This window comes from Aedes albopictus, chromosome 2, assembly GCF_035046485.1.
Source record: "Aedes albopictus strain Foshan chromosome 2, AalbF5, whole genome shotgun sequence".
Lineage (NCBI taxonomy): Eukaryota > Metazoa > Arthropoda > Insecta > Diptera > Culicidae > Aedes > Aedes albopictus.
This window is the reverse complement of record NC_085137.1, coordinates 159,544,734-159,572,163: the sequence shown is the minus strand read 5'-3', so window position 1 is coordinate 159,572,163 and position 27,430 is coordinate 159,544,734. Positions and strand designations below refer to the sequence as shown.

Genomic DNA, 27,430 nt, shown 5'->3' with positions numbered 1-27,430 from the left:
ACTTAATCGAAATTTTTTTTATTCATATCAACAATGTAGTAAACTCTATTCTACTTCTGAGTAGATCTACAAGTAGTAAAGTTCGCTACTTTCTATTCATACTACCCAATGTTTGTGAAATTTCCCTGAGTATTCGCGATATTTCCCGAGTTTTCCAGGTTTTTCCCTGTTGAATAAAAGTCCCTGAGGATTCCCGGTTTCCCAGGAGGTAGTAGACAGTAGACACCCTCCAAAACTCCTTTTATTTAAACTTTTGACCACAGCACACATTATACATGGCGACCGTGACATTAAAACATGCCACATTAATAATAACAAAGGCGATGTACATAGCCTTTGTTATTATTAATGTGGCATGTTTTAATGTCACGGTCGCCATGTAATGTGTGCTGTGCTGTGGTCAAAAGTTTAAATTAAATGAGTTTTGTTATCACTCATCAGCATATAATTAGGCGAGTTATTAGGAAACAATAATTCTCTTTCAATTCAAGTAAATCATAAAAAATGCATAAAAACTAAAGACAGTTCAACAACGAAGAATTCATACCTTTTTGTAAGTTGCTCAGTGCTTTCGAAATAGTCAGTGGACTGGTTGGTCGCCGGTACTCCATGTTCGGATCGGGCGACCCCGGCGAGCAGGGAGAACAGGGCTCGCTCTGTCGCAAACTTCCCGATAGGCTGTCCATTCTGTGGAAAAGTGTGTTCAATCAAACACGTCAACTATATCATTCTCTAGACATACGTACCCAACATGCCGATGGCTGGCAATGAGCAGCTCGAAATCCGGTCCGAACGATTGCATGGCGTCGGCCAGCAGCAACCCATGCACGGACAGCGTCAGTGTCACGTCCTCGGGCCGCCGGCTGAAGCCAGCCTTTACGCCGGAAACCTGCAACTCGGCTATGCTCCTACCCCGGGATTGCACTTCCAGCGACATTTGGTCGATCGTGAACTGGAAAACGATTATGTTGGCCGATTCTTTCCGATAGGCAGAGCTCGTGTCGGTGCTGCTGTCTTCGTCGTTGGGAGTCTGAAGATCGGTGCGTGGTACTTCTGTGACATCCGGCACGTCACCGGACCAGACTTGGCCTGCCTTTGAGAGGCTGTTGCTTAGCGTCAGAAGCGTGGATACTTTGTATTCGTTGATATGGGCGTTTAGCTTCGGGAGAGTTCCCGACAGTGTTAGACTAGGATACTGGGGATCACTTGTATAAACTACACGTCGCTCCACCTGTAGAGCTATGCTGAAGCGGTCCAAAACGTGCAGGGTAGATGTGCCTTTGGTGCTGGCGAAGTTCCATCGCTCTTTCCCCCGACAGACAAGGACCTGCAAATCCGTTAGGTGAATGTGGTACCGATCGTACAATTTTTGGTAGAGCGAATGTTCATCGAGGGCATCTCCGTTGGTGATGTTTAGTTCAGGCAACTCTGACATGGCCGATTGCAGCGTCGGAGAGTGGGTCGAGCTAGCTTCTGAGCCAGGAGGAGTCGAGCAAGGAGTCATAAATGCATCTTCATCGTCATTCTCTACCGTGATTTCCGGAGAGCTGTCATTGTTGCCTGACTTCCGCACCAGAGCTGATCCTGGGAACGGTTTATTTCCGTTTGTCAGTTGAAGTCGACCGAAGTCAACCACCACAATTGTGCTGTTCTGTCGATCGGCAAAGTTATCAACGAAGATAATTTGAGGAGCAAAGATGTCAAACTCCAAGGTCCACGTCTTCCGAGTGTTGAGATGCCCCTCGAGGATGTTCTTCATGTTCCGCATCAGCTCCATTTTGGTTTTGTTCTTCATGTTTTCCAGTTTCCGTCTGGTATCGTACTGTTGGTGCGGTTTGGTCAAAAACTCCACAAGCCATTTGACGGCGTCCATATTGTAGACGATGTCCAGCGACTGGGACTTTACCAGCAGCCGATAATCGGTATCATGGGAGAGAGGTTTCCGCTCGTATTGCACTTCGAAGATTGGTTCCATTGGGGATTGCTGAAGCGATTGACTCCGCGATTTCACCGGACAAACTTTGGCACTGACTTGCAAATCTTCCTTTGCCTGGGGTTTGACCAGATCCGGGAACTGAGAATTTGGTGTTATTCGATCTTTTATAAAGATAGATCCTAACGAGAGACTAAGATAGTGCGAGCCACTTCGTGGTCGTGTTTCTACATCTAGCTTAAGGTTTTGAAACTGAACTTGTAGCTTTGGGGTCATTTCTAGAGCACTGCAGAAGTCCATAGTGCCCTGCCTTAACACGAAGTTGAACCTTCCGAAAACGGCATCCCGTTTCAGCAGCGAATTGGTGTCCACCGAATCCGAGAGTGCATTCAAGATTTCATCCTCAAAACTGCTCACAGGACTAAGATCCTCCTCTGGTCCCCAGTTTGCCTCCAAGGGTGCGTCGTTTTGCTCCGGCGTAGGAGGCGATTCCGCCGCATTACCGTTGTTATTGTTGTACCATCCCCACCACTGTGGGAAGAAGTGAACCAACATGTTCTTCCCTTGGTTCATCTGCGGGGATTTGTCCAAGGACGGCATTCGCGCCATGCAGACATCCCTCAACAGTTTCAGCTCATCAAAGTCCCGTTCCCTCTCGATTCGATCCTTGAAACTCTTGTTGTCACTGGAGAGCACTTCGTTCGGGTTGGCCACCACTCTACCATACACGCTAATATACCGTAAATTTTCTCTAGCTATCACAAACGGATCACTTTGCGCATGTCGAAGAAGCCCATGGCAGCGGATGGCGTAGCGCCACCACGCTTTGGGATCCTCCCGTATGGTGCTGTTCGGTCGGTGCAACTTGAAGCGACGATAGCGCGCGATGTCGTCCAGTCCGCGGGCGCATTGCATCATTTGGTTGTATTGGATCTAGAATTGGAAGACGGAGTTTACTAGTAGTTATGAACCATTCCATATGTATAAGCAACCGTGAATTATGGAACAAAATGATATGCGAAGGTTTTATGAAACTGCCATGAAAAGTCTGAATCGTAAAACAATTCAACTCTGGATTTTTTATTCTGAAACATATAACTGGACAATTTCAAATAGAATTTGCAGTTTTCATCGAAATTTTCTGTCACGATTGCAAAATTATTAAAAAAAAGTGCCGAGTCAGCAATTTTTATTGTTAAATCTATTCAGCACAAACAATCAGCAAAGTTTGCTGATTATCAGCAAAAACAATTTGCCGTATATCGCTTGATTATTTTCTATACTGTTCAGAAGAACCAACAGTGCAATCAGTCGATTGAAGGAATAATTTAATTTCCGAAACCATGCAATTATTTCATCAGAGATGGACATTGTCATGACGCAAAATCCCAGCAATTTCTCTCGGACGGTAAACTGATAACACATAAATAGCATATCCCCTAGAGATAAAATTCATACTCACATCGCTGAGGGTTATTTTAATTTCGTCCCATACCAGGTCGCACACCAACCGGGGCCGACTGCGGGTGCGCAACGGCGTTTCGCTTCGATCCCGCTTTAGCTGCGCTTTGGCACTGATCGGATTAATGATGTAGACCTGCTCGTTCCCGCCCACCGGATCCCAGTAAAAGGCAAAGTTGGTCAACTCGACCAGCTTGAATGTCACCTGCTGTTGGCTCCAGTTGGACGTCTGTCCGGGTACCCAATTGGAATCGCAACTCTGAGCGGACAGGGCTTCAATGTTGATCCCGCAGGCAAATCTTTGGTTCGGAATCGTCAGCCCATCCTCGTACCGGATGTGTATTCCGTTGACTTTCAGTTGCAGGTTCTCAATGATGTTTGTGACCAGCGAGGTACCGTAGCTGAGCCATCCCGAGTAGGATGAGGCATAATAAGTTCCCTCGGTAACGGGAGTCTCCCGCTGGGCTCGCCATTTAGCTTCCAGTCGGTCCAACGAGGCGATTTTGAAATCAAGCTCCGTTTGTTGTTCGATTTCCGGGTTCCATTCGTTGAGGTCGATCGGACCGCACACCACGTTCACGTTGTCGATGTTGAGGCACCAGGAAGCCGTCCGGAATTGACGCACCGGAACGGTTAGCTTTACTTTGCCGATCGTGCCCCCGATGATCTGCAGTGGAAGTCCCAAATAGCGGAGGGCATCCTTGCGCAGTGGAAGGTTCTCTAGTTCCACTTGGCCTGCAAAGAAAAGAAATGTTTAAAACAGATTAGAAAGCCCGTTTCAATTTGTGCAAACGATGAGTGCTGTATTAAGAAAACATTCTCTTCTTGGCGTAACATCCTAATCAGGAGAAACACCCTCAACAAGGTCGGTTAAATACCCGCGTGCTTATCGCTTCGGCTATATGGTTAGAAAACATAAATTTTCGAATTTCCTCTAGTCAACAAGTTTACTAATTCCACAGATAATCCAGAATCTATAATTTAGAGTAGTGGTTATACTTAGATTGCGCGGGTAATTCAAAATAAGTTTCGAGATTATGCGAAAATGAGTTACTTCTAAAGACCTAATCCGAAACCTTCTAAAGACCTAATCCGAAACCTAATCGAACGGGCTTGGTGGTCTAGTGGCTACCGCTTCTGATCCATATGCAGAAGGTCATGGGTTCAATCCCTGGCCCGTCCCTTTCATCCTACTTTGTATCTTTCTATCCACTTCCTCTCTCTCTTCTCTACATATACAACTCATGTATATTCATATGTTCATAGCCATCGCTAGAACCAGAAACGATTTGAAAAAAAGTCGTTTCCCTCCCTTCCAATTTCCACTCACAGCACAGTGTATATAACGCCTACAAGTTATGCAATCAAAGCGTGCTGTGCCGCTTGACCTTATTCACCTCATTCACCAGACAATCTATCACCTTACAAACACTATAAATAACCCCTATCCATGGATCGCATCACCGACCCAACGGTGATTCCCAGATCTCCCATCCTTTCCGTCTAACAAATACCCCAGTCCGTGCTGGTTGTGGGGATGCAGAGGTGATCTCGGTCTTTAGTAGCAACAACCAGCACACTCTAACATTCCTCTCCCTTCCCAACTGAGTATAAGGACGTGGCCGGCGCCGTTATTGATCCAAAATGTATGAGCTGCTAGAATTGTACTTTGAGAATAAGTGGAGTGTCCCAGTCCTTATTCATTTGGATCTCAGTGCAATTGGTACCAGCTCAGATCAATCACGGAGTAGCAACCATTGACATGTATAGTCAGATTTGATCGTTGATCGTTGATCGAAGACCTAATCCGAAACCTAATTATATATTTCATGCTGAATGATGCTTTCCAAATTTTACCAAGCCTAGCAGAAAGTTCATTGCAAGCCTTTCAACAAACTGCTTCAAATTCCAGATACAAATTCCTTCAAATTGTTTTCATTCATCTTTTTCGAGTGTTAGTGTAGTTTAATGGTAGGTAACTTAACTTCATGCTAAGTGTTGCAAGTTAGTCTACGCACGGAATAACTTGCAACAGCCACGTATTTCGTACAACCTAATTTGAAAGTAGAGGCAACCCGAGCAAGAACGAATTCAACTGACGCATAGAAAAGTCAGGTACCTATCATACCAAGACAAGGTATTGGTCGATTATCCTGGTATTGGAAATACCGTCAGTGTACGAGTAGTCACTCGTGTTCCAATAGCCGCTCCAATATGTACGATTCTCTTCATGGCACACATATTGTGAATATCCGTGAAAAAAAAGATTGTATTTTTGCAAGGAATCATGTTTTCTACTCTCGTGCGCGGCTATTGGAACACTGAGGGTAGCTTATTCAGGTATTGTGTAGGTGAGCTCCCGTATATGGGCTTGAACATTGTAGTCTAAGCTTTTTTATGACCATTGATGACATAAATGTGTGGCATACCCCTCATGCATGCGACCAGTGTAAATGGGACTTAATTTGCCGTACACGTTAGTATGACAATTCGAAGCCGTTATACGGTGCTCCCTCAACGAATACGCATAAGACACATGCAATGAACAGGCCACTCTTTGGACGACCACCTCCGAGGCAAGTTGTGCTTCTCTGGACGCTTCTGCACATTTGGCGAACCTGCCAGTAATTGAGCGAACGAACAAAATTTCGCATAAACGTGCTTATTATAATTCGCCATCATCAAAGCCTCGCCGAAATCAACGAAATAAAGCAACTTGGGAAAATCGCCCCTCGCATGCACCGCAACCCGCAAGTAGCACATTCAATTCGTTTCAAAACGATGCTTGTTGAAATTAGCCAACGCCGCTTGACCCATCACCAAATGACGCCATTTTAAAAATAGCTAAAAAAAATCCCCAAGCCGTTTCAAAACGATGCCGCTTAAAAATGAAAATTTCCGCCGCAGCATGATAAACTCACCGCTTTGCACAAACATATCGCACGACTTGATGGGAATAAGCCCCAATCAAAGTAGCAAAGTAAAGCGCGACCCCGCCATGGTCGGAAAAAAGCAGATGCCGCAAATATTTTCCTTTACAATCGTTCTTTTAAATTGCCAAACATAACTAATACGACGCGTTTTGAACTTTACAGATTGAAATTCGAAGTTCTTAACAACAATCCCAACACAATCTGCGCGATGGACAACCGCGGCAAATACGTTCGGCCAACGGAAGACCTAAACGATTTGAGCGATTGCGATTTGGAGCGAGACGCAGATACCAGTGACAACGAAGAAGACATAACCAACAAAAACGAGACGAACGAACCCGCATCGAACGGTGGTACCGACGAGGACAGCGACAGTGAAAGCACCGCGAGCCACCGCAGCAGCAATTACAGCACAGCCAGCATCGATTCTTCCAGCGACGATGACGACCAGGCCACCCCAACGAAGACGAAGGAAGCCAGCCCGACTGGTGAAGCCAACCCCAGTAAGCAAAATTATCCGGAAAAGGACCGCGACGGCCGGATGGAGCAGATCGAAAAGGTTTTAGCGGACCTCAGGAAGGCTGTAACTCTGCTTCAGCCTGGTAATCAACAGCTCGCACCACAGCAAGTGACCCCCGAACCCGCCCGCAGCTGGGATTTCACCCGCGAACCCGCCCAAGCCACCGGTTCACACACGACTGTACGCCCAGAACACATTAAGCCCTATCCCAGCGGTGTCCGCCCGAACAAAATGTGGGCCGAGTGGTACGACTTCATCGAGGATTTCGAGGTTGCGGTGTCGATGCATAATACAAACGACCCAGTCTACAAGATGAAACTGTTGTACCTGTCGCTTGGCAAAGAACTGCAATCGATCGTCAAAGCAGCCAACCTCCGCCCCAGCCTGACGGACCCGCAGTGCTATTCGAATTTCGTCAAAAACATTGAAACCCATTTGCGATCAATGACGGACACAACTGCAGAACACCAAGCTTTCCTGAAGATGAAACAGGGAAAAGATGAGTCGACCGTTACTTTCCACGCTCGGCTTATAAGAGGCGTAAAGCTATGTGGCTACAATGCCGACGACGAAAGCCGATTTGTCAGAGCCCAATTGCTAGAAGGACTGAGAAACAAAGACTTGGCAAAGGCTGCCCGCACCTATGGCTACGACACCAACTTCATTGTGCAATCAGCAACTCGCGAGGAAGTTTATGAAGAAGAAACAGCTGAAAGAACGGTTGACGCCAATATTCTGGAAATTGGTCGGCGCTCCGGTGTCGGCCGAAAACGAATCAACACTCATCAGCAATTTGACAACCCGGCGACCAAGCAACGCCGTACGAATTCAGATTTCATGAGAAATGGACCATGGCGCCCGGAACGATCGAGACAAGCAGGCAACTCCACACAGCAAGCAAGAGACGGACAACGTAGCCCTCGAACGCAAGATCGTAACACACGCTGCCCAAGATGCAACAACCTCTTCCATCGAAATCCGCAGTGCCCTGCATTGACCCGAACATGCGACAACTGTGGCAAACGAGGACACTTTGCGGTTGCATGTCGTTCGGAGCGCCCAAACGCAGTACAGCAGATCTCGAAGCAAGCCGATGCTGAATCTTCGGGCGAAGAGAACGTATTTTACGAAAAACAGGTAAAGCAAGGCTGAATACAAATACTTGAATAAACTTGAATAGAAAATCTCCAGCTTGAAAGCGTATTTCATTACATCCCAACATTCCTTTAAATTTCCTTTTTAGAACGTTTTTGCCCTCACTTTGGAGGACGCGCTAGTCGACTGCTGTATCGGATCCGCCAGACCAATAAGCTTTCTCATCGACTCCGGAGCCGATGTTAACGTTATCGGGGGCGAAGATTGGGTGCACCTAAAACAAGACTACGACTCGGGATTTGCGCAACTCCAGATCATTCAACAACCCAATAAAAGTTTGCATGCCTATGCTTCCGCTAAACCGATGCCTGTCGAATGCACGTTTAAGGCAACAGTTGAGGTACCAGGAACTGAAAAACCATCTGTGGTTGCTATTTTTCACGTTGTTTCTGGAGGATCAAGATCGCTGCTCGGCCGATCCACTGCGCACGACTTGAATCTTCTTAAGGTTGGAAAGACCGTAAACAGCTTTGAATCCAACGATAGCGATAGTGTATTCCCCAAGATGCCGGGTGTGCAAGTTAAATTTAGTGTAGACCCGACCATTCCTCCCTCGAAGAACGCGTACTACAATGTCCCCGCGGCGTTCAGGGAGGCCGCCAGAAAGAGATTGGAGGAAATGGAAAAGCACGGAATAGTCGAGAAGGTGACGAAGGCGCCCGGTTGGATAAGTGGGATGTCCGCCGTGGCCAAAGGCAAATCGGATTTCAGACTCGTGGTGAACATGAGAGCTCCGAATAAAGCAATCAACCGGGAATATTTCCGGCTGCCGCTTATCGACGAAATGCGTGTTAAGCTCCACGGTGCCAAATATTTTTCGAAACTAGATCTTAGCAACGCGTTTCATCACCTGGAGCTATGCGAAGAGTCTCGCGATCTCACCACCTTTCTCACTGAAAACGGTATGTACCGTTTCACGAGGCTAATGTTCGGGGTCAATTGTGCCCCCGAAATATTCCAGCGCGAGATGAATCGGCTTTTTGCTGGTATGGAGAATGTAATCGTGTATATTGACGACATTCTTATTTTTGCTGAAACGTTGGACGAGCTACGCCAGACTGTCGAAAAAGTCCTCCAGATACTGCGTGAAAACAACCTCACACTTAACCGTGCAAAGTGTGAATACGACAAGAGCAGTCTTAAATTTCTTGGACACCTGTTGGATGGTGATGGCTTCCATGTTGATGAGGAGAAAATCAAGAGCCTGCGCAATTTCCGGGAGCCCGCGAGTATCTCCGAGCTAAGGAGCTTCCTTGGGCTCGCGTCCTACATTAGCACATACGTGAGGAATTTTGCAGGGATATCGCGCCCGTTATGGGAAATCGTAACAAGTAAAACATGGACTTGGGGTGAGAAACAAAGAGAAGCTTTCGAACGGATTAAACAGCGAATTCTACATTGCACAACCACATTGGGATTCTTCTCAGACACGGACAAGACCGTCTTGTACACCGATGCCTCCCCCGTTGCATTAGGGGCAGTGCTAGTGCAAGAAAGCAAGCATCGCCACCCAAGGATCATCAGCTTTGCGTCCAAAGCACTTACAAAAACCGAGCAGAAATACGCCCAGAATCAACGGGAGGCGCTCAGTGCGGTCTGGGGAGTTGAACATTTCTCCTACTTTCTCCTAGGAAGACACTTCACCCTCCGCACTGATGCCCAAGGTGTAGCATTCATCCTTAACCGCTCCCGAGAGGAATCGAAGCGAGCTCTCACCCGGGCAGATGGTTGGGCACTTAGGCTGAGCCCCTACAGCTATGACGTGGAGTACGTGCGCGGGATGGACAACATAGCCGACCCGTCTTCTAGGCTCTACAATGGCGAGGACGAGCCGTTCAACGACGACGCTAGCCCGTGGGAAATCGGAAGACTGGAAGCAAATTCCGTGGAGATACTCACCGAAGACGAGATCATCACCGCCACATCAGAGGATGAAACGCTTAAACCCGTGTTGGCGGCATTGGAATCCGGACTATGGTCGGATGTGGACAAAACCTACCACAATGTACGAGACGAGTTGTCCTTTCGAGATGGCATGATCATCAAAACCGGTTGCGCAGTTATCCCTACATCACTACAGGACAAAGCCTTAAAAGTCGCACACGAAGGGCACCCTTCTGTGGCAAAAATGAAAAGTATTTTGAGACAACGAGTGTGGTGGCCAGGACTGGCGACAATGGTACAGAAATGCGTGGAGTCATGCGTAGTCTGCGTCACGAATGGCAAGCCAGAACGACCCCCTCCTATGCAAAGGGTTTTTGCCCCGAAGGTTGTGTGGGAGTCAATTGCGGTTGACTTCAACGGCCCCTACGCTCTACTGGGTGGTATATCGATTCTTGTCGTTATCGATTACAGATCACGATTCCTCTTTGCAAGACCCGTGAAGTCAACAAGCTACGAGTGCACCAAGAGAGTCCTCGAGGAAATATTTGAAATAGAAGGGTACCCAAAGAGCATCAGATCGGACAACGGACCTCCATTTAACGGATCAGACTATAAGAACTACTGCGCCAGCCGAGGAATAAAAGCTGTTTTCTCCAAGCCGATGTACCCGCAGCAGAACGGTTTAGTGGAAAACAGCATGAAAATCGTGAACAAGGCTATGTCAGCGGCCATCTCCAATAAAACAAACTACGCTGACGAACTACGAGAGGCTGTGCATGCATACAACTCCGCAGCACACAGCATAACCCGACTCCCTCCTGAGGAAGTCATGCAGGGCAGGAAAATTCGACGAGGCCTACCTCTGGTCAACCCGGGAAAAACGGTCGTCGACGATGCGATGTTGGATGAACGGGATCGGAAAGCGAAGCTGGAAGGAAAGCACAGAGAGGATAGTCGTCGTGGTGCTCGTTCGTGTCGTGTACAACCCGGCGATACGGTAATCATTCAGCGTCAATTTCGTAGCAAAGGTCAGCCGAGATTTTCTCCCACTAGATACACGGTGGCAGATGAAAATAACGGAAGCTTGGTCCTGCACTCCGAAGATGGCCAGTCCCTCAGACGACACGTCACGCAAACCAAGAAGGTTTCTCACTGTCAAAACAAATCCAAATCAGATGAAGTCCAGAATCCTGGTGTAGCCGACGACAATGAACCGAACATGACGACATCGAGTGCTCCAACCGCCGCAGAAGACCACACAAACCGCAGAAGTCGAGTAAAAAGGGCCCCAGCGTACCTTGACCAGTATGTCCGGTCCGTTGAACAATAAATATTTACGAAGCTCATTGTAACACACCTTCATCAAACACCTGAAGTGAATAAAACAATTAATTAACAAAACACTTATCAATAGGCCATGACAGCGCCGCAGTGCTGCCGCCTGGCGGGAGTCGTATAGGCCATGACAGCGCCGCAGTGCTGCCGCCTGGCGGGAGTCGTATGGCAAACGTGAGAAAAAACGAGACAAAACACGTTTGTTTATACTTCTTCACGCACACGATGACAGATACAAATGGGATTTCCCATTGGAGTGAGTGCATTTTTGCTGCCGTCAGAGCCAATTTACCTGTGTGGAAGAAATTCGTTTTGTTTATGACTGTTCCGTTTTCCTACTCGTTCCAACTTTCTTTGACATGACAGCTGAGTCAAATTTATTAGGTGTTGTTATTTACACCGTCGTGAGTTACGCCACCTTCGCATACACACTGAGAATAAAATATATCTATAATTTATTTCGTATTTTTTTTTCAATTATGCTGGACATTCAGTTTATACATGTTGGGCATGTTAACATGTAAATAATCTTTACTATTTTTTTTTTTTGAGAAGAGGGGAAATGTGTGGCATACCCCTCATGCATGCGACCAGTGTAAATGGGACTTAATTTGCCGTACACGTTAGTATGACAATTCGAAGCCGTTATACGGTGCTCCCTCAACGAATACGCATAAGACACATGCAATGAACAGGCCACTCTTTGGACGACCACCTCCGAGGCAAGTTGTGCTTCTCTGGACGCTTCTGCACAATAAACTATTACGTTATAATCAATACCTTTTTTATTTCTGTTCGGGTCCATCACTGTCACCAGTGAATCGACCTACACGATAAAACCGCTCAGCATCTAAATTGTGTAAGCCCTACTCATAAGTGCATTATTTCCAGACTACACCAAAAATGTGTAACAGCTACACATTCACAAAAACAGCAGGCATTCCCAAAGGGGGCATCCATTTAGTACGTCACGAGACATTTGGGAATTTCCGAGCCCCCTCTCCCCTTCGTACGGGTTTTTCGTATACCTAATGCTTGTCAAACTTTCCGAAACTCCCTCTCTCCCCTCTAACCATGACGTACTTTATGGATTCCCCCAAAGGAATTCCAGGAGGAATCCTCGACGGAATTACAGCGGGAATTATTAAAGATATTCGAGAAGGGATTTCCTAAGGATTTTTACAGGAATGAACAAAAATATCCAGCAGAAATCCCAAAGAATTTCCAGTAGGGATCCTCAAAAGAATTCCAGTGGGAATTTTCGAAGGAATTCCAAAAGGGATCCCCAAGGGATTTCTAGGAGGAATCAACGAAAAATATCCAAGAATTAGGAGGAATTTCCGAAAGAATTCTCCGAGTAAGCAGGACACCGCGAAAGAGTTCTAGGAAGAATTCCCGAATGAATTTCAGGAGGAATCTGAAGAAACTAGAAGAGGAATCACCAAATGAATTCCAAGAGGGAATCCCGCAATAAATCCAGAAGGAATCTCCGATAAAATATCGGGAGAAATCCCCGAGGGAATTATAAAAGGAATCCCTGATTAACTCTAGGAGGAATCTCCGAATGAATTCCAAGAGGAATCCCAGTTAGAACTCCAGGAAAAATTAATTCTCGAATGAATTCCAGAATGAATCATTGAAGAACTTCCAGGAGGAAACTCCGCAGGAATTGTAGAAGGAATCTCCGAAGAAATTTGGAGAGAAATTTTGAGGAAATATCGAAGGAATTCCCCGACGAAACATCAGGAGGAATCCCCGAATGAATTTTAGGAGGAATCCTCGAAGGAAGTCTAGGAAAAATCCCCGGAAAAATTACAGGAGAAATCCATGCAGGAATCCCACAGGGCGTCACCGAAGGAAAACCGGGATAAATCTCCGAAGGAATTACAAGCGGACCCCTCAAAGGTGTTTCAAGAGAAAACCTAGGATTTCTAGAAGTAATCTCCATAGGAAGTCCAGAAAAAATCTCCAAAGAAATTCAAAAAGCAATTCCCGAAAGAACTTTTGGAAGAATTCTCGAATACCAGAAAGAATTTCCGAAGGAATTGTAGGAGAAACCACCGAAGAAATTCAAGAACGAAATCCTGAAGGAATTCCAGGAGGAACCCTGGAATAATAACATGAGGAATTCCTAAAGGAATTTCAGGAAAAAAATTCGAAAAAAAATCTAAGAGGAATAACCAAAGAAATTCACAGAGGAAACTCCGAAGGAATTCCAGGAGGAATCCTCGAAAAAATCCCAGATGGATTTCTTGAAGGGAGCCCAGGAGGAATCCCCAAAGGAATTCCAGAAAAAAAATTAAGGAAATTCGAGAAGAAATGCCCACAGTATTTCTAAGGGGAACCATAAAAAAATATCCAGGAGGAATTCCATGAGGAACCCCAGAAATAATTCTAGGAGGAGTTCCTGCAGGTATTCCAAGAGGAAACCCCGAAAGAGTTCCAGCACAAATCCTAAACAAATTCCAGCAGGAATTTCCAAGCCAATTAAAGAAAGAATCCCTAGAATTTAAATGTGGAATCAACTTGGGAATCAACGAAAAATATCCAGAAGGAATCTTTGAAGGAGTTCCAGGAAAAAATCCTGAGGGAATTCTAAGAGGAATCACCAAAGGAATAAGGCGTGCTGATAACGCGAAGGTCGTGAGTTCCTCTCTGGAGCCACCATAAAATATGGTCTCTAGAAGGGATTTTGGAATAATGATCCGAGCGTGAGTTCTATTGAAAATGAAAGTTTGTACTACCTTAAAATTTACAACTAGGTTTCTTATATACTATCACGGAGAAAAAATAATAGTAAACACAAACAATATTTAGTTTGATTTAACCGGAATACCACATTGAATTTGGCACAAACAAAATATTAGTTGATTTCAACTACCGCCGTTTGTAAAAACAAACTATAATGTTAGTAATTACTCAGTCATTAAATTCAACAAATGTATGGTTTGATTTAACCATTCTGTCAGTTATTCGCTTTTGACAGTTATCAAAACAAGCCAAAATGGTAGTAAGTTTAACCAACGTTCGTCGTTTAAATCAACTAATTTTTAGTTTGAAACAAACCATACGTACAGTTCAAATCAACCAACGTGTTTTTTGAAATTACATGCAGCTTTACATCCGTTTAACCCCCCCTCCTCCTTCCCCCTTTACCCATTTCTCTCCCTATCCCCTACTATTTTTACGCATCAAATAAAATGAAAGAATCTGTTTTGAACTTTTATTTTCTATAAAGTAAATGTCGAACCTTTTTTGCCAGGATCCTTGCCGATGTTTCTTCCACTCAGACTTTCTGTGGTTTCGAGAATATGCCAATCCAAGAATCGGCCTCTCCTCCACGCACATAATGCAACATTTTCATAACGTGAGCGGTTCCATTCTGTAATGCTGAAAAATGTGCTTATTTCAATTTAGAATGCAAATAAATTTGAAGTAAAAATCAACTTACTTGGTAATTTCTTCTTTGATGCAGTCAGGACGACTAAAATATCATCAATCACGCAGCGGGAAACAATCCTGGGCTGGAACATGGCTGCAGACCAAGCTTAGCAAACCATTACTGTAAAATGAATCTCATACCAGTGCCAGACCAGTCAAAAAAAATCAGGTGGTACGGAGGCAGAAACAAACCAAACGTTTAGTTTGTTCTGGTCAGTTTCAAACCAAATAATTGGTTGTTTTCTCTCCAACCAAAATATCGGTTAAATTTTACTGCCCGATTTGTTGAACTTACCTAATATTTTACTCTGTTTGTCTGAATCAAAAACAAACCGCATTGTGGTAAATACAAACCATACGGTCTGTAGAAATAACAAAGTTTTCAATTCGAAATAACTACTTCGGCAGTTGTTTTATATTACTAAATGGTGGTAGAAACAACCGATTTACCGGATTGTTTCAAATTGTAAACATGGATCAAAAACAACAAAACTACATTTCAAAACAACTATTTGTTCAGTTTGTAATTCAACAAACGTGTTAGTTGATTCAAACTACACGGTTTTTTCTCCGTGTTTGTTTCTGCCTCCGTACCACCTGATTTTTTTTGACTGGTCTGGCACTGGTATGAGATTCATTTTACAGTAATGGTTTGCTAAGCTTGGTCTGCAGCCATGTTCCAGCCCAGGATTGTTTCCCGCTGCGTGATTGATGATATTTTAGTCGTCCTGACTGCATCAAAGAAGAAATTACCAAGTAAGTTGATTTTTACTTCAAATTTATTTGCATTCTAAATTGAAATAAGCACATTTTTCAGCATTACAGAATGGAACCGCTCACGTTATGAAAATGTTGCATTATGTGCGTGGAGGAGAGGCCGATTCTTGGATTGGCATATTCTCGAAACCACAGAAAGTCTGAGTGGAAGAAACATCGGCAAGGATCCTGGCAAAAAAGGTTCGACATTTACTTTATAGAAAATAAAAGTTCAAAACAGATTCTTTCATTTTATTTGATGCGTAAAAATAGTAGGGGATAGGGAGAGAAATGGGTAAAGGGGGAAGGAGGAGGGGGGGTTAAACGGATGTAAAGCTGCATGTAATTTCAAAAAACACGTTGGTTGATTTGAACTGTACGTATGGTTTGTTTCAAACTAAAAATTAGTTGATTTAAACGACGAACGTTGGTTAAACTTACTACCATTTTGGCTTGTTTTGATAACTGTCAAAAGCGAATAACTGACAGAATGGTTAAATCAAACCATACATTTGTTGAATTTAATGACTGAGTAATTACTAACATTATAGTTTGTTTTTACAAACGGCGGTAGTTGAAATCAACTAATATTTTGTTTGTGCCAAATTCAATGTGGTATTCCGGTTAAATCAAACTAAATATTGTTTGTGTTTACTATTATTTTTTCTCCGTGAACCAAACGTTTAGTTTGTTCTGGTCAGTTTCAAACCAAATAATTGGTTGTTTTCTCTCCAACCAAAATATCGGTTAAATTTTACTGCCCGATTTGTTGAACTTACCTAATATTTTACTCTGTTTGTCTGAATCAAAAACAAACCGCATTGTGGTAAATACAAACCATACGGTCTGTAGAAATAACAAAGTTTTCAATTCGAAATAACTACTTCGGCAGTTGTTTTATATTACTAAATGGTGGTAGAAACAACCGATTTACCGGATTGTTTCAAATTGTAAACATGGATCAAAAACAACAAAACTACATTTCAAAACAACTATTTGTTCAGTTTGTAATTCAACAAACGTGTTAGTTGATTCAAACTACACGGTTTTTTCTCCGTGATAGATATGCTGCCTGGCTTCTCTTTGCAGATAGAAGATTCCACTTCTCTTTTGTCACTTTTCACATACCTGTTAGCAAATGTGACTTCCACGCTAATTAGCGATGGGATTTTCCTTGCAACTGGCAGCACCTTTTCATCATCGCTTATCCTTTTTGCCTGGAGATATAGTTTTATTGCTCCAACAAAACTCCAACAACCAAATTACAGCAAATCGAAAACATGATTTGTATTCAGCAACAAATTGATATCACATTTCGATATCATTTTATCTTTACTTAATTTGATTTCAAATTTTGCTTTCGGGTTGCTGTTATTTTGAATTAATGTAAATATTTAGTGTTACAATAGTTTTTAAATCTTTTAGTAAACTATGTGAAGTAATTCTAGGGATTTATCATTAGTGCAATTGTATTATTGCATTTAAGATTTGATATCAACCGAAAAACTCTACATTTAACGATTTTTCATTTTTCTTGCGCTGATAACAAAAACAGTTATCAATTTGCTATCATCGATAGCAGGGATGGTTTTCAATTTGCTGTCACAGGAACATTTTTCTGCTCTCATTTTTGATGTTTTAACCGTTAAAACGACCAAAACGACAACAACCTGAGTTATCAAAATTTGCAATATCATAACATCAAAATTAGTTTTCAATTTGCTATCAGACTTTGCTCGGGAGACTGATGAATCATAGCTTCAAATAAATTATCGTAAACTACAAAGAGGAATCTCCGAAAGAATTCCAGAAAAAAAAATCCCAAAGCAACTCTAGGAGGAATCCCCATAGGATTTCCATGAAGAATTTCCGGAGGAATTCCACGAGGAATCTCCGAAGAAATTCCACGAGGAATCTCCGAAGAAATTTGGAAGAATTTCCGAAGGAATTCCAGAAGGAATCCCCGAAAGAATTGGAGGAGAAATCCCCGAAGGAAGTCTAGAAGGATTCCCTAAATGAAGTCCAGGAGATATTTCTGGACGAATTTCACGAGGAATTCCAGAAGTAATTCCATGATGAATCTCCGAAGGAATTCTAAGTGGAATCACCAAAGAAGTTCCAGAACTGCGAAGGACTTCCAGGAGGAATCAACGACGGAAAATTATGGGGAATCCCCGAAAGAATTTAAGGAGGAATCCTCAAAGGAAGTCTAGGAGGAAACCCTGAAAGAAAAACTAGGAAGAATCTCCGGAGGAATTCTAAGAGGAATCCCCTACATTTTTCCGGATAGGTGGAAGGATTTGCAGGAGGTATTCTCTAAAGAATTCCTGAATGAATTCCAGAAAGAAATCCTTGATAAACTCTTGTAGAAACTCTGTGAAAGATTCCTCAAGAATATCCTAGAGATATGCCTGATTATAATCCAAGGAAATTATTGAAGGAACTCCTACAAAGAGTCCTTGAAGGAACTCCTGTAGGAATTCCTGACTGAGCTTCTGGAGAAATCTTTGATGTAACTCCTGGAGGCATCCGTGAGTCTTACTGGAAAAATCTCAATGTCAATCTACAATCTGAAAGAACCCCAGAAGAACTTCCGGAGGAATTCCTAAAGAAACTTCTCGAGGAATCCCCTAAGGATATGAAGGAAACTTGAAAGGAACTTTTATATATGAATCCCTGAATAAACTTCTGGAGTAATCCCTGAATTCTCCTGGACTTTTCTTTGGGTCTTCCCATAAGATTCTTTTAAGAACTTCTGTTGATATTTCTGAAGAAACTTCTGTAGGAATCCCTGAAGAAACATCTGCAAGAATCCCTGAAACTCATGGAAGAATCTCTGATGAAACTCCTGGATTAATTTTTGTAAGAACTCCTGTTGGAATTGCTGTAGAATCCCTGTAGGAACTGCTAGACTAATTTTTAAAGACCTCCTGCAGGAGTTTCTGAAGAAACTTTTTTCTGGATTCTTGATGGATCTCCAGGTGGTATTTGTAAATCCGTAAATGCCACAAAAGTTCAGCCTATTGGACGCAGTGGCTTAATTTCCCCAACAGGGGAGGGAAAAAAATCCCCCTGAAAGAATCTTTAAGGGGACTTCTGGAAAGATACCAGAGCGAACTCCCGTTGAAAGAACTTAGTGAACTCTGAAGGAATTCCTATTGAACACCTGGAGGTATCCCTGAATCCTCCTGGAGCTATTAGGGAGATCCCTGAGCGAACTCCTGGAGAGACTACCGAAGGAACTTCTGGAGCAATCTTTGTCAGAACTCCTGAAATAATCTCTGAAAAAAAATCTTCAGGAATCCCCGAAGGAATTTCAGGAAGGATTCCTTAACAAATTCCAGGAGGGCTGCTGGAAGCAATTTCTGTAGGAACCCTTGATGAAACTCCCTGAATTATCTTTTTGGGCAATCCCTACAGAACATCAGGAGAAATCCATTTGTTGGAATTCTAGAAGAATTTCTGAAGGATCTCCTGGAGGAATCTCTGAGGAAGCTCCTGGACTAGTGCCTAAGGAAACTCATGTAGGAATTCCTGAAAAAATACACGAAGGAACTCTCAGACTAATCTCTGAAGGACCTCCTATAAGAATCCCTAAAGGATCTTCTTGATGGATCTCTGATGTATCTCTAGGAGGCATCCCTGAATGGGACACGTTCGGTGTAGTACTAGATTTGTAGTAATCAGCTGATTTTTTGTATGGTGAGAAGGTCAATAGGAAGCAATCAGTGAAGTACTAGATTGAAAGTAGTGAGCTGGATTTTTGTATGGTGAGATGATCAATTCTCCGTTTCTGCAACGAAATGGTGCAAACAGCGTGGGTTATGTGATTTCTTGCCTAATTTGATGCTGTTTGAGCAAAAGTTTGGGTAACTGTGTTGTTGAAGTTGTAAGAAATAAATAATACAACAACACAGTTAACCAAACTTTTGCTCAAATAGCATCAAATTAGGCAAGAAATCATATAACCCACGCTGTTTGCTCCATTTCATTGCAGAAACGGAGAACTGCTCATCTCACCATACAAAAATCCAGCTCACTACTTTCAATCTAGTACTTCACTGATTGCTTCCTATTCTCCGTTTCTGTAATGAAATGGTGCAAAAAGCGTGGGTATTATGATTCCTTGCCTAATTTGATGTTGTTTGAGCAAAACTTTAGATAACTATGTTGTTTATGTTGCAAGAAATGGAGAAAACAACAACACTGTTGCCCAAAGTTTTGCTCAAACAGCATCAAATTAGGCAAGGAATCATAATACCCACGCTTTTTGCACTATTTCATTACATAAACGGAGAATTGACCTTCTCACCATACTACAATTCAGCTCATTACTACAAATCTAGTACTTCACCGATCTGTCCTATTGTTCTGAAAGGATTTTAAGAGTTTTCCCTGAAGGTACTTCTGTCGAGATCTTCCTGAGGCATCCCTGAAGAATTTTCTAGAGGAATCTCCTGGAAGGTGGATCTCCTGGAAGCATCACTGAATCCTTCTGGAAGAATCTCTGAAGAAACTTCTGGAGAGATGTAAATGATGAATAATTAATAAAATCTAATGAAAAATGAAAATAAAACAGCTCTAAGAGTTGAGAAATCAGTTATTGTATTTCTGAAGTCAAATTCTTATGATAGTGATCGTGGGATTTTTTTTATCTCGACTTTATGTAAACTTAATTTTGTTCGTGCACTGATCACCGGCGTGAAAAATTAAAATCGGCGGCGTAATAAACAGCGGCGTATGGCGCGCCGCCGATACCTCAGTCGGCGTCGGCGTGGGACAAAAAGTGTTTGCGGCGCACAGGTCTAATTGGGTTGCGTTATTTTTGTTACTAAATTAAGGAAGAACTTAAGTGATTTATTTGTAGTTTTGTGAAAATTTGGCTCCGAAAATATAATTTGAAGGTATGATTGGTGAACAAACAGTGATAATACTTCAGCAGAAATATTGAAAAAATAAGAGAATAAGTGGTTCTAGTGCTTTGCTAAAATAGGAAACGCGGACTTTTGCTCTCCTTTTTCCTTATCATAAGAAGTTCTCGAAGAGTTACTACGCGATTCAATCAAAAACATCAATAGGGTATTGGTTCCCTAATTAAGCATGTGGCTCCTATTTTCATCCTACGAAAAACAAAGGATTGATGCGCTGTTTGTTTTGTTTCTTATTTTTGTATTTTTTGTTAGAAGTGAGCACCCATGAAATAAAAAAGAACGGAATCAATCGGTGCCGTAATCGCTTGTTTTCGAATAGGATTAATATGGGAGCATGAAATTACTGATGGCACACATACCCTATTACCGCAGATATACTTTTGGACTCGATAAAGTTTGGGAACGAGACAAAAAAGATGATTTTCTTCAGAAAGTATTGTTTTTCATGCAAAACGATTGACCAAAAAAGTTGGAGAAAAGATTTAAGGATGTTTATTCATATGATCAAAACATTGAGCTATTGAATGGTTGTTTGATGTTCCAGGATCGTGTTGTAATACCAGCTAGTTTGCATACAACAGTATTGAAACTTCTACATAGAAATCATACAGATACTCACAAAATCAAACAACTGGCCAGAAGAACCGTTTACTGGTACGGAATAAATAGAGATACTGGTAAAATTTGTCACATATGTAATCAGACGGCAGTGGTACCAAAGAAAGAAGCAAATGTTGTGAACTGGAACTCGTCCAATTAGTAGAATACAACCATTTTTTTTTCTATTTCGAACAAATAGTTTTCCTTGTAGTGGTGCCCAAGTAATATTGGTAGCTGAACGACAGTTTCTTCAGCTAAAGTTTGCTTAAGAACAGTTTGTTCAACGCTTATACAGCCAAAATGTTTGTTAGGTGGATAGTTACTCAAAGTGGCTTGAAGTTGAATTCATAAGAAACGAAACTGATACCAAGAAAGTTAAGACTAAATTTAGATCTCTTTTTGCCAGGTTTGGCCTGCCAGACGTCATTGTGACTGATGGTGGGCCACCATTCAGCTCAAGGTGTTTAGTAGATTTCTAGGAATCAGAGGGGTATCAGAGTCCTGAAAAGCCCACCAAATCACTGTAGTGACCACCACTGTAATGTGAGTGATTGAATGCCACCGCACTTCGAATAGATGTTGAAACAAAGATCTGCTCAGTTTGTTATCCGAGCGTGCAACAATATCCATCTCGGTGTTATACCTCGCATTTCCGAAATGTATCCGTGTACTACCAGGTATTACAGAATTCTTGGAGAAAGGCTTGGTTATCATCATCTTGTCATTGTCGATTTGTTCGACTTCAACCTGTCTGCTCAGGTATTCCAGAGAAAGGTTCAGCAGCGGAGGCATCGTGTGCTGTGATAGCATTATTCGACATTGGATACAGCGAATTTGAATACAGGCGAGGATCTGTCCAAATTGTTAAGGACAAACGCCTTGAAATCCCGCTTCAACAGTGCATCAGAACTTCAAACGCACAAATCTCAAGAAGCAAGCTTCATACAACAGTGCATTTTATTATTCTGTTCTTGCTCACTTGTAATAAGCTTAAAATAAGAAGCTCAGGTGCGCTGGTTTTGTTTACGAAGAGATTTGTGCTTTCGAAATCGTGAGTAGGTGCCAAAGTCGGCCATTATGGTGGCCATTTTGGGATTCTAACAAGTCTGTCCTTAACGTAAAAAGCTAATCTACACACATGTTTTTTTTTCAGTAACTGCTCGAGTGACCTGTTGTTGTTTTAATAGTTTAAAATCGTTTGTATTATAATGAAGATACTTGTAAGTCAAGTTCTGTAATGTTTGTCGAAAAGATGCGGGGTTTTACGCCTTTTGGAGACAGGCAGTCATATTTCATGGCCAACTCGAAGAGGCTTTTCCCCACCACCTTCATTAAGACACAAGTCAAATGAAGCGAATAAAGAATAAATAAATAAATAAATAAATCTTTACGGAATCACAGAACAGAGCGGATTCCTGAAGAAACTCTTGAGATAACTCTGGCGAAATTTGGTTATAATACTTGAGAAATCTCTAAAGTAACTCCTGGAGAAATCTCTTTAGAGACCCCTTGATGTAATCCCAATCCCTGAGAAAACCTAAAGAAACTTCTGGAAGAACACCCCAAGGAATTTTTGGAGGGATCTCTGATGAAACTACCGATGATACTTTTGAACGAATCCCTAGAGGCACAAGTGAACAAACTCCTCCTAATAGAATCTGTAAAGAACCCCAGAGGAATCTCTGAACAAACTCCTAGAGAAATCAATGGATAACCCTGAAGTTAACTGGATCAGAAATCCCAAAAAGAACCCCTACAGGAATCGAAGGAACTCTTGAATGAACTCCGGGAAAATATCTGAAAGAAATCGTGGAGACCATTGGTGCAGAAAGAGAAAGAGAAGGATGGAAAGATGAGGGGCTAGTTGCCATGCTGTTAATCCGCTCTTTCTCGTGTTTAGGACTAGAAAAAAGAAAAAGCTGGACATCTCTCAAGAAACTCCTGCCAACATCCCTGATTATTATACTGAAGAAATCCCAGAAGGAACTAATCGTTGAATTTCTAGAGTAATTCTTGAACGTACTCCAAAAGAAACTCCTGAAGAACATTATGACGCAATTCGTGAATAAACTCACAAAGGAATCTCTAGAGACTCGCCCAGAATTAATCCCTGATGGAGCTCCTGAAGGAATTTGTGGACTGAGGTTTTTCTAAAAAACACTACAGGTTAATCTCTGAATGAACTCCTGGAGGGCACTCCTGGTTGAATCTCTAAATAAACACTTGGACATACTATTACAAACTACAAACAAACTACTGCAGAAATTCCTGATTTTGTTCCCGGAAGATTCCCCAAAATTTTATTAAAATCCTAGAGATATCCCAGAAGGTTCTATCTGTGAAATATCGACTATAAAGCGGGTGAATATGTACAACTTCCTCGATCTTAAAGGGTGCAACTAAAAGTTTACAGTTATGACTAAATAATTATAATGAATTAGATTATTAACGATTTAATTCACTCGAGGTTGAAATAGGATGAAAAACCTGCCGAAGCCGTCATTTCCCCTTATGTGTGTATTCCCATTCGCTAGTTGTAAGCTCTATCTAATTATCCTCGAGTCCTTGACAGCTATGGCCAGTGAACCGAATCTACCATTCCTTCCGCGCTTCTATAACCAAGCCAAAGTTCAGTTTTAAACCTCATTGGCTATGGCGCTACCTACGTGTATAGATATTTGATGATCACATTTGTTTTCGCATCGATTGCACTTTTCGTCTACATATGCAGCAACAGCCATACATCGATACCCGGCGACGGGTGCGTAAATGGATCATGATGGTTGTTTGTTTTGCTGTGATGTGCGGCGGGTACCTAATAAATGATACAGCCATGCATCCTCTCTACTTCCCCTTCCAACTTCTTGTACAGCCTACCATCTTTTGGTTACGTAAACGCTGATCGCATTCCACAACCAAAACAAAACAAACACCGCGATCAAGGGTGGCTTGCGGATTGCGATTTCCCCCGTGGTCTCGCGGAAAGCGATTTTCGTCACTTTCCGCCTACTATGGGGTTAACGAGAGTGAAAATTGGCATTGAGTAAGCTTTACAGCCTGCTGCTGCAGCTGCAGCAGACTGCATTGAGTCTCTGCACGTATGTAGTAGCCTACTGCGTGAGGAGCATAAGACGATAATATGGCCACAAACTAATTATGACTGTACGGCGGCCAAATGTAGTGCGCCTTACTAGCCTAGTGAGTAAGCGATTTACGCCGTGATTGTGCACCTTGTCCGTGCCAGACGATTCGCAGGAGATTATTGAATGTGCGCCGCAATCTATTTGCTCTGTCGTTGCTCAACACCTATTATGATGTCATTGTCTACTACAATGAAAAAATTCAATCACTTTGCCCGAATAGAGACGGGAATTGCCTTGTAATTCCTTGGACGAGCCTTCATTGTATTGGCAGGTCACGGGGAACAAAAAAAAACGTACCGGAGGCGCCCTACAAAAATAATAACCCAAGAAAAAAGGTACTCACCAGATAGCAGCGCAATAGTCAGCTGGGCCGTGTTCAGATTTTCCACATATTTTCCAAGATAGTTGTTCAGCACCCAGGCGATCAGCTCCCGTAGCATTATCCCGTTTGGGGCATCGACTGTCCCCAATCCCAATCAGCAAATCTGGTCCCCAATCGTCCTGGTTCTGGATTTTCTTTCCTCAAATAAATACGTTCCACGAAACTCTTGGGAGGGCACCGTTTATGCAATCGCTCGCGCGTGGTGAAATCACTCTTCTGGTTCTCTTCTTCCGCGGAAGTAGCCGTCAAACTTTTTCACTCCCAATCACTTTTCCCCACCGAAATTCGCACTTTTCGCGGCGACACGACACGATTCTGGCTGCTCGCCGCCCGGTACACCGAAACCACGACCGAAATTTGGACTTTTCGTGCAAAAATTTCGGGAAATTACGCGTTTTCAACACTGATAGAAAATATTGGATCACTCTTTTGTGTTGCAGCGCTAATGAAAAACTGGTCCTGCTCAAACGTCAAGTAGAATCCCGTTCGACACAGATTGGTGCGGGAGAGGGTGTGTGTGCAAGCGGTACCAAATGCATCGAAGTGTTTGTGAAATGAGCGAGCAGTTGACAGCTGAAGGCAAACAGCTGATTGAAAGTGCTGCCAGAAAGTGAAATTTTTTTTGTTTACTTCCGTGCGTGACGCTCGAGTGGCGATCTGGTGACGACTTGAGTACTAAAACGCAGTACTAGATTGAATTAGGTTCTTTACACTGAAGGAAAATCCGGATTCGCTTGTTGGGCCACGACTGCGCCCCGAATAGCGTATCGTGTTCGTTCGTTGGTGCGTGAAACTGACAACTGATCAAAATGACATAGACACGCACGCTAAGATCAGCTCGGTATTTTTCCCATCTTTTTACTGAGTTCTCAACAGCAGATTTAACTCGGTACGCTCGGTTATTTATTTTGCGGATATTCTGTAAATGAGTTACCGAGCTCAGCTCACAAACTGTCAAAAGTTACTGAAGCACGGTAAATATCGTTACTGGTGAACGGTAAATACGATTACCGAGTGTACCGAAATAAATCTGCTGTTGAAAACTCAGTAAAAAGATGGAAAAAATACTGAACTCAGTGAAAAAATTACTGAGCTGGAACATCTGAATCTTAGTGTGCGTGATAGAGAAAAACGTCATAAAAGACTTGCACAAACGGTTGTGATGAGAGTTGAGATGCGGTGGGGCTCAGAGGGTTCTTTCATATACATATTACGTAACGCTAAGGGAGGGGGGATCAAGTACTTCACCGATCTGTCCTATACCTATGCTTTTTGCTTTTTTCTCGTTAATACAGATAAAAAAACCATTTCATTGCATAAACGGAGAATAGGGGGCAATCAGTGAAGTACTAGATTGAAAGTAGTGAGCTGAATAGGACAGATCGGTGTAGTACTAGATTTGTAGTAATGAGCTGAATTTTAGTATGGTGAGAAGGTAAATTCTCCGTTTCTGCAATGAAATGGTGCAAAAAGCGTGGGTATAATGATTCCTTGCCTAATTTGATGCTGTTTGAGCAAAACTTTAGGCTACACTGTTGTTGTTTTCTCCATTTCTTGCAACATAAACAACATAGTTATCCAAAGTTTTGCTCAAACAGCATCAAATTGAGCAAGGAATCATAATACCCACGCTTTTTGCACTATTTCATTGCAGAAACGGCGAATTGACCTTCTCACCATACTAAAATTCAGCTCATTACTACAAATCTAGTACTACACCGAACGTGCCCCATTTTTGTATGGTGAGATGATCCATCTTTCAGTGTATGGGGCACGTTCAGTGTAGGCAACACTGTTGCCCAAAGTTTTGCTCAAACAGCATCAAATTAAGCAAAGAATCACAATACCCACGCTGTTTGCACCATTTCATCGCAGAAACGGAGAATAGGACACAATCGATGAAGTATTAGAATGGGGCACGTTCGGTGTAGTACTAGATTTGTAGTAATGAGCTGAATTTTAGTATGGTGAGAAGGTCAATTCGCCGTTTCTGCAGGTCGGTGAAGTACTAGATTTGTAGTAATGAGCTGAATTTTAGTATGGTGAGAAGGTCAATTCTCCGTTTCTGCAATGAAATGGTGCAAAAAGCGTGGGTATTATGATTCCTTGCCTAATTTGATGCTGTTTGAGCAAAACTTTCTACAACTATGTTGTTTATGTTGCAAGAAATGGAGAAAACAACAACACTGATGCCCAAAGTTTTGCTCAATCAGCATCAAATTAGGCAAGGAATCATAATACCCACGCTTCTTGCACCATTTCATTGCAGAAACGGAGAATTGACCTTCTCACCATACTAAAATTCAGCTCATTACTACAAATCTAGTACTTCACCGACCTGTCCTATTGAAGTAATGAGCTAAATTTTTGTATGGTGAGAAGGTCAATTCTCCGTTTCTGCAATGAAATCAGGCCAAACATTTCAAAAGGTCCAATCCTCGGTCCAATCTGCATTTAAGAGGCTCTCTTTGCTCAGTTTCTCTTTCAATTATTGCAATGAAATGGTACACTTTTCAACTATTTTTGCAGTACAAATCAAAAGACGATTGTTTTGACCATCGTTCAATGCAAGGAGACAATCATAATACAACTAAACAGCTGAGATATTAACGAAAGAGAGGGAAACCAAAGAGAGCCTCTCTTCTGCAGATTGGACCTTTAGACATGTTTGGCCTGAAATGGTTCAAAAAGCGTGGGTATTATGATTCCTTGCTTAATTTGATCCTGTTTGAGCAAAACTTTGGGTAACTGTGTTGTTTAAGTTGCAAGAAATGGAGAAAAAAGCTACACGGTTACCCAAAGTTTTGCTCAAACAACATCAAATTAGGCAAGAAATCATAATGGGGCACGTTCGGTGTAGTACTAGATTTGTAGTAATGAGCTGAATTTTAGTATGGTGAGAAGGTCAGTTCTCCGTTTCTGCAATGAAATGGTGCAAAAAGCGTGGGTATTATGA

The 27,430-nt window shown here is 42.6% G+C and overlaps 1 protein-coding gene across 2 annotated transcripts in view; it reads right to left on the bottom strand.

Moving 5' to 3' along the window:
• Nucleotides 1–24,947, bottom strand: part of LOC109414320 (intermembrane lipid transfer protein Vps13D) — a 49,897-nt gene extending 24,950 nt beyond the window's left edge. For both annotated transcript variants that reach the window (XM_029858829.2, XM_062850637.1), the window contains exons 1-4: nt 24,436–24,947; nt 3,396–4,129; nt 747–2,866; nt 548–687 (exon numbers count right to left, since the gene is read on the bottom strand). In XM_029858829.2, coding sequence (XP_029714689.2) covers nt 548–687; nt 747–2,866; nt 3,396–4,129; nt 24,436–24,532 — 3,091 coding nt within the window. In that variant the 5' untranslated portion in view covers nt 24,533–24,947. The remainder of the gene's footprint in view (nt 1–547; nt 688–746; nt 2,867–3,395; nt 4,130–24,435) is intronic.
• Nucleotides 24,948–27,430: the final 2,483 nt, after the last annotated feature.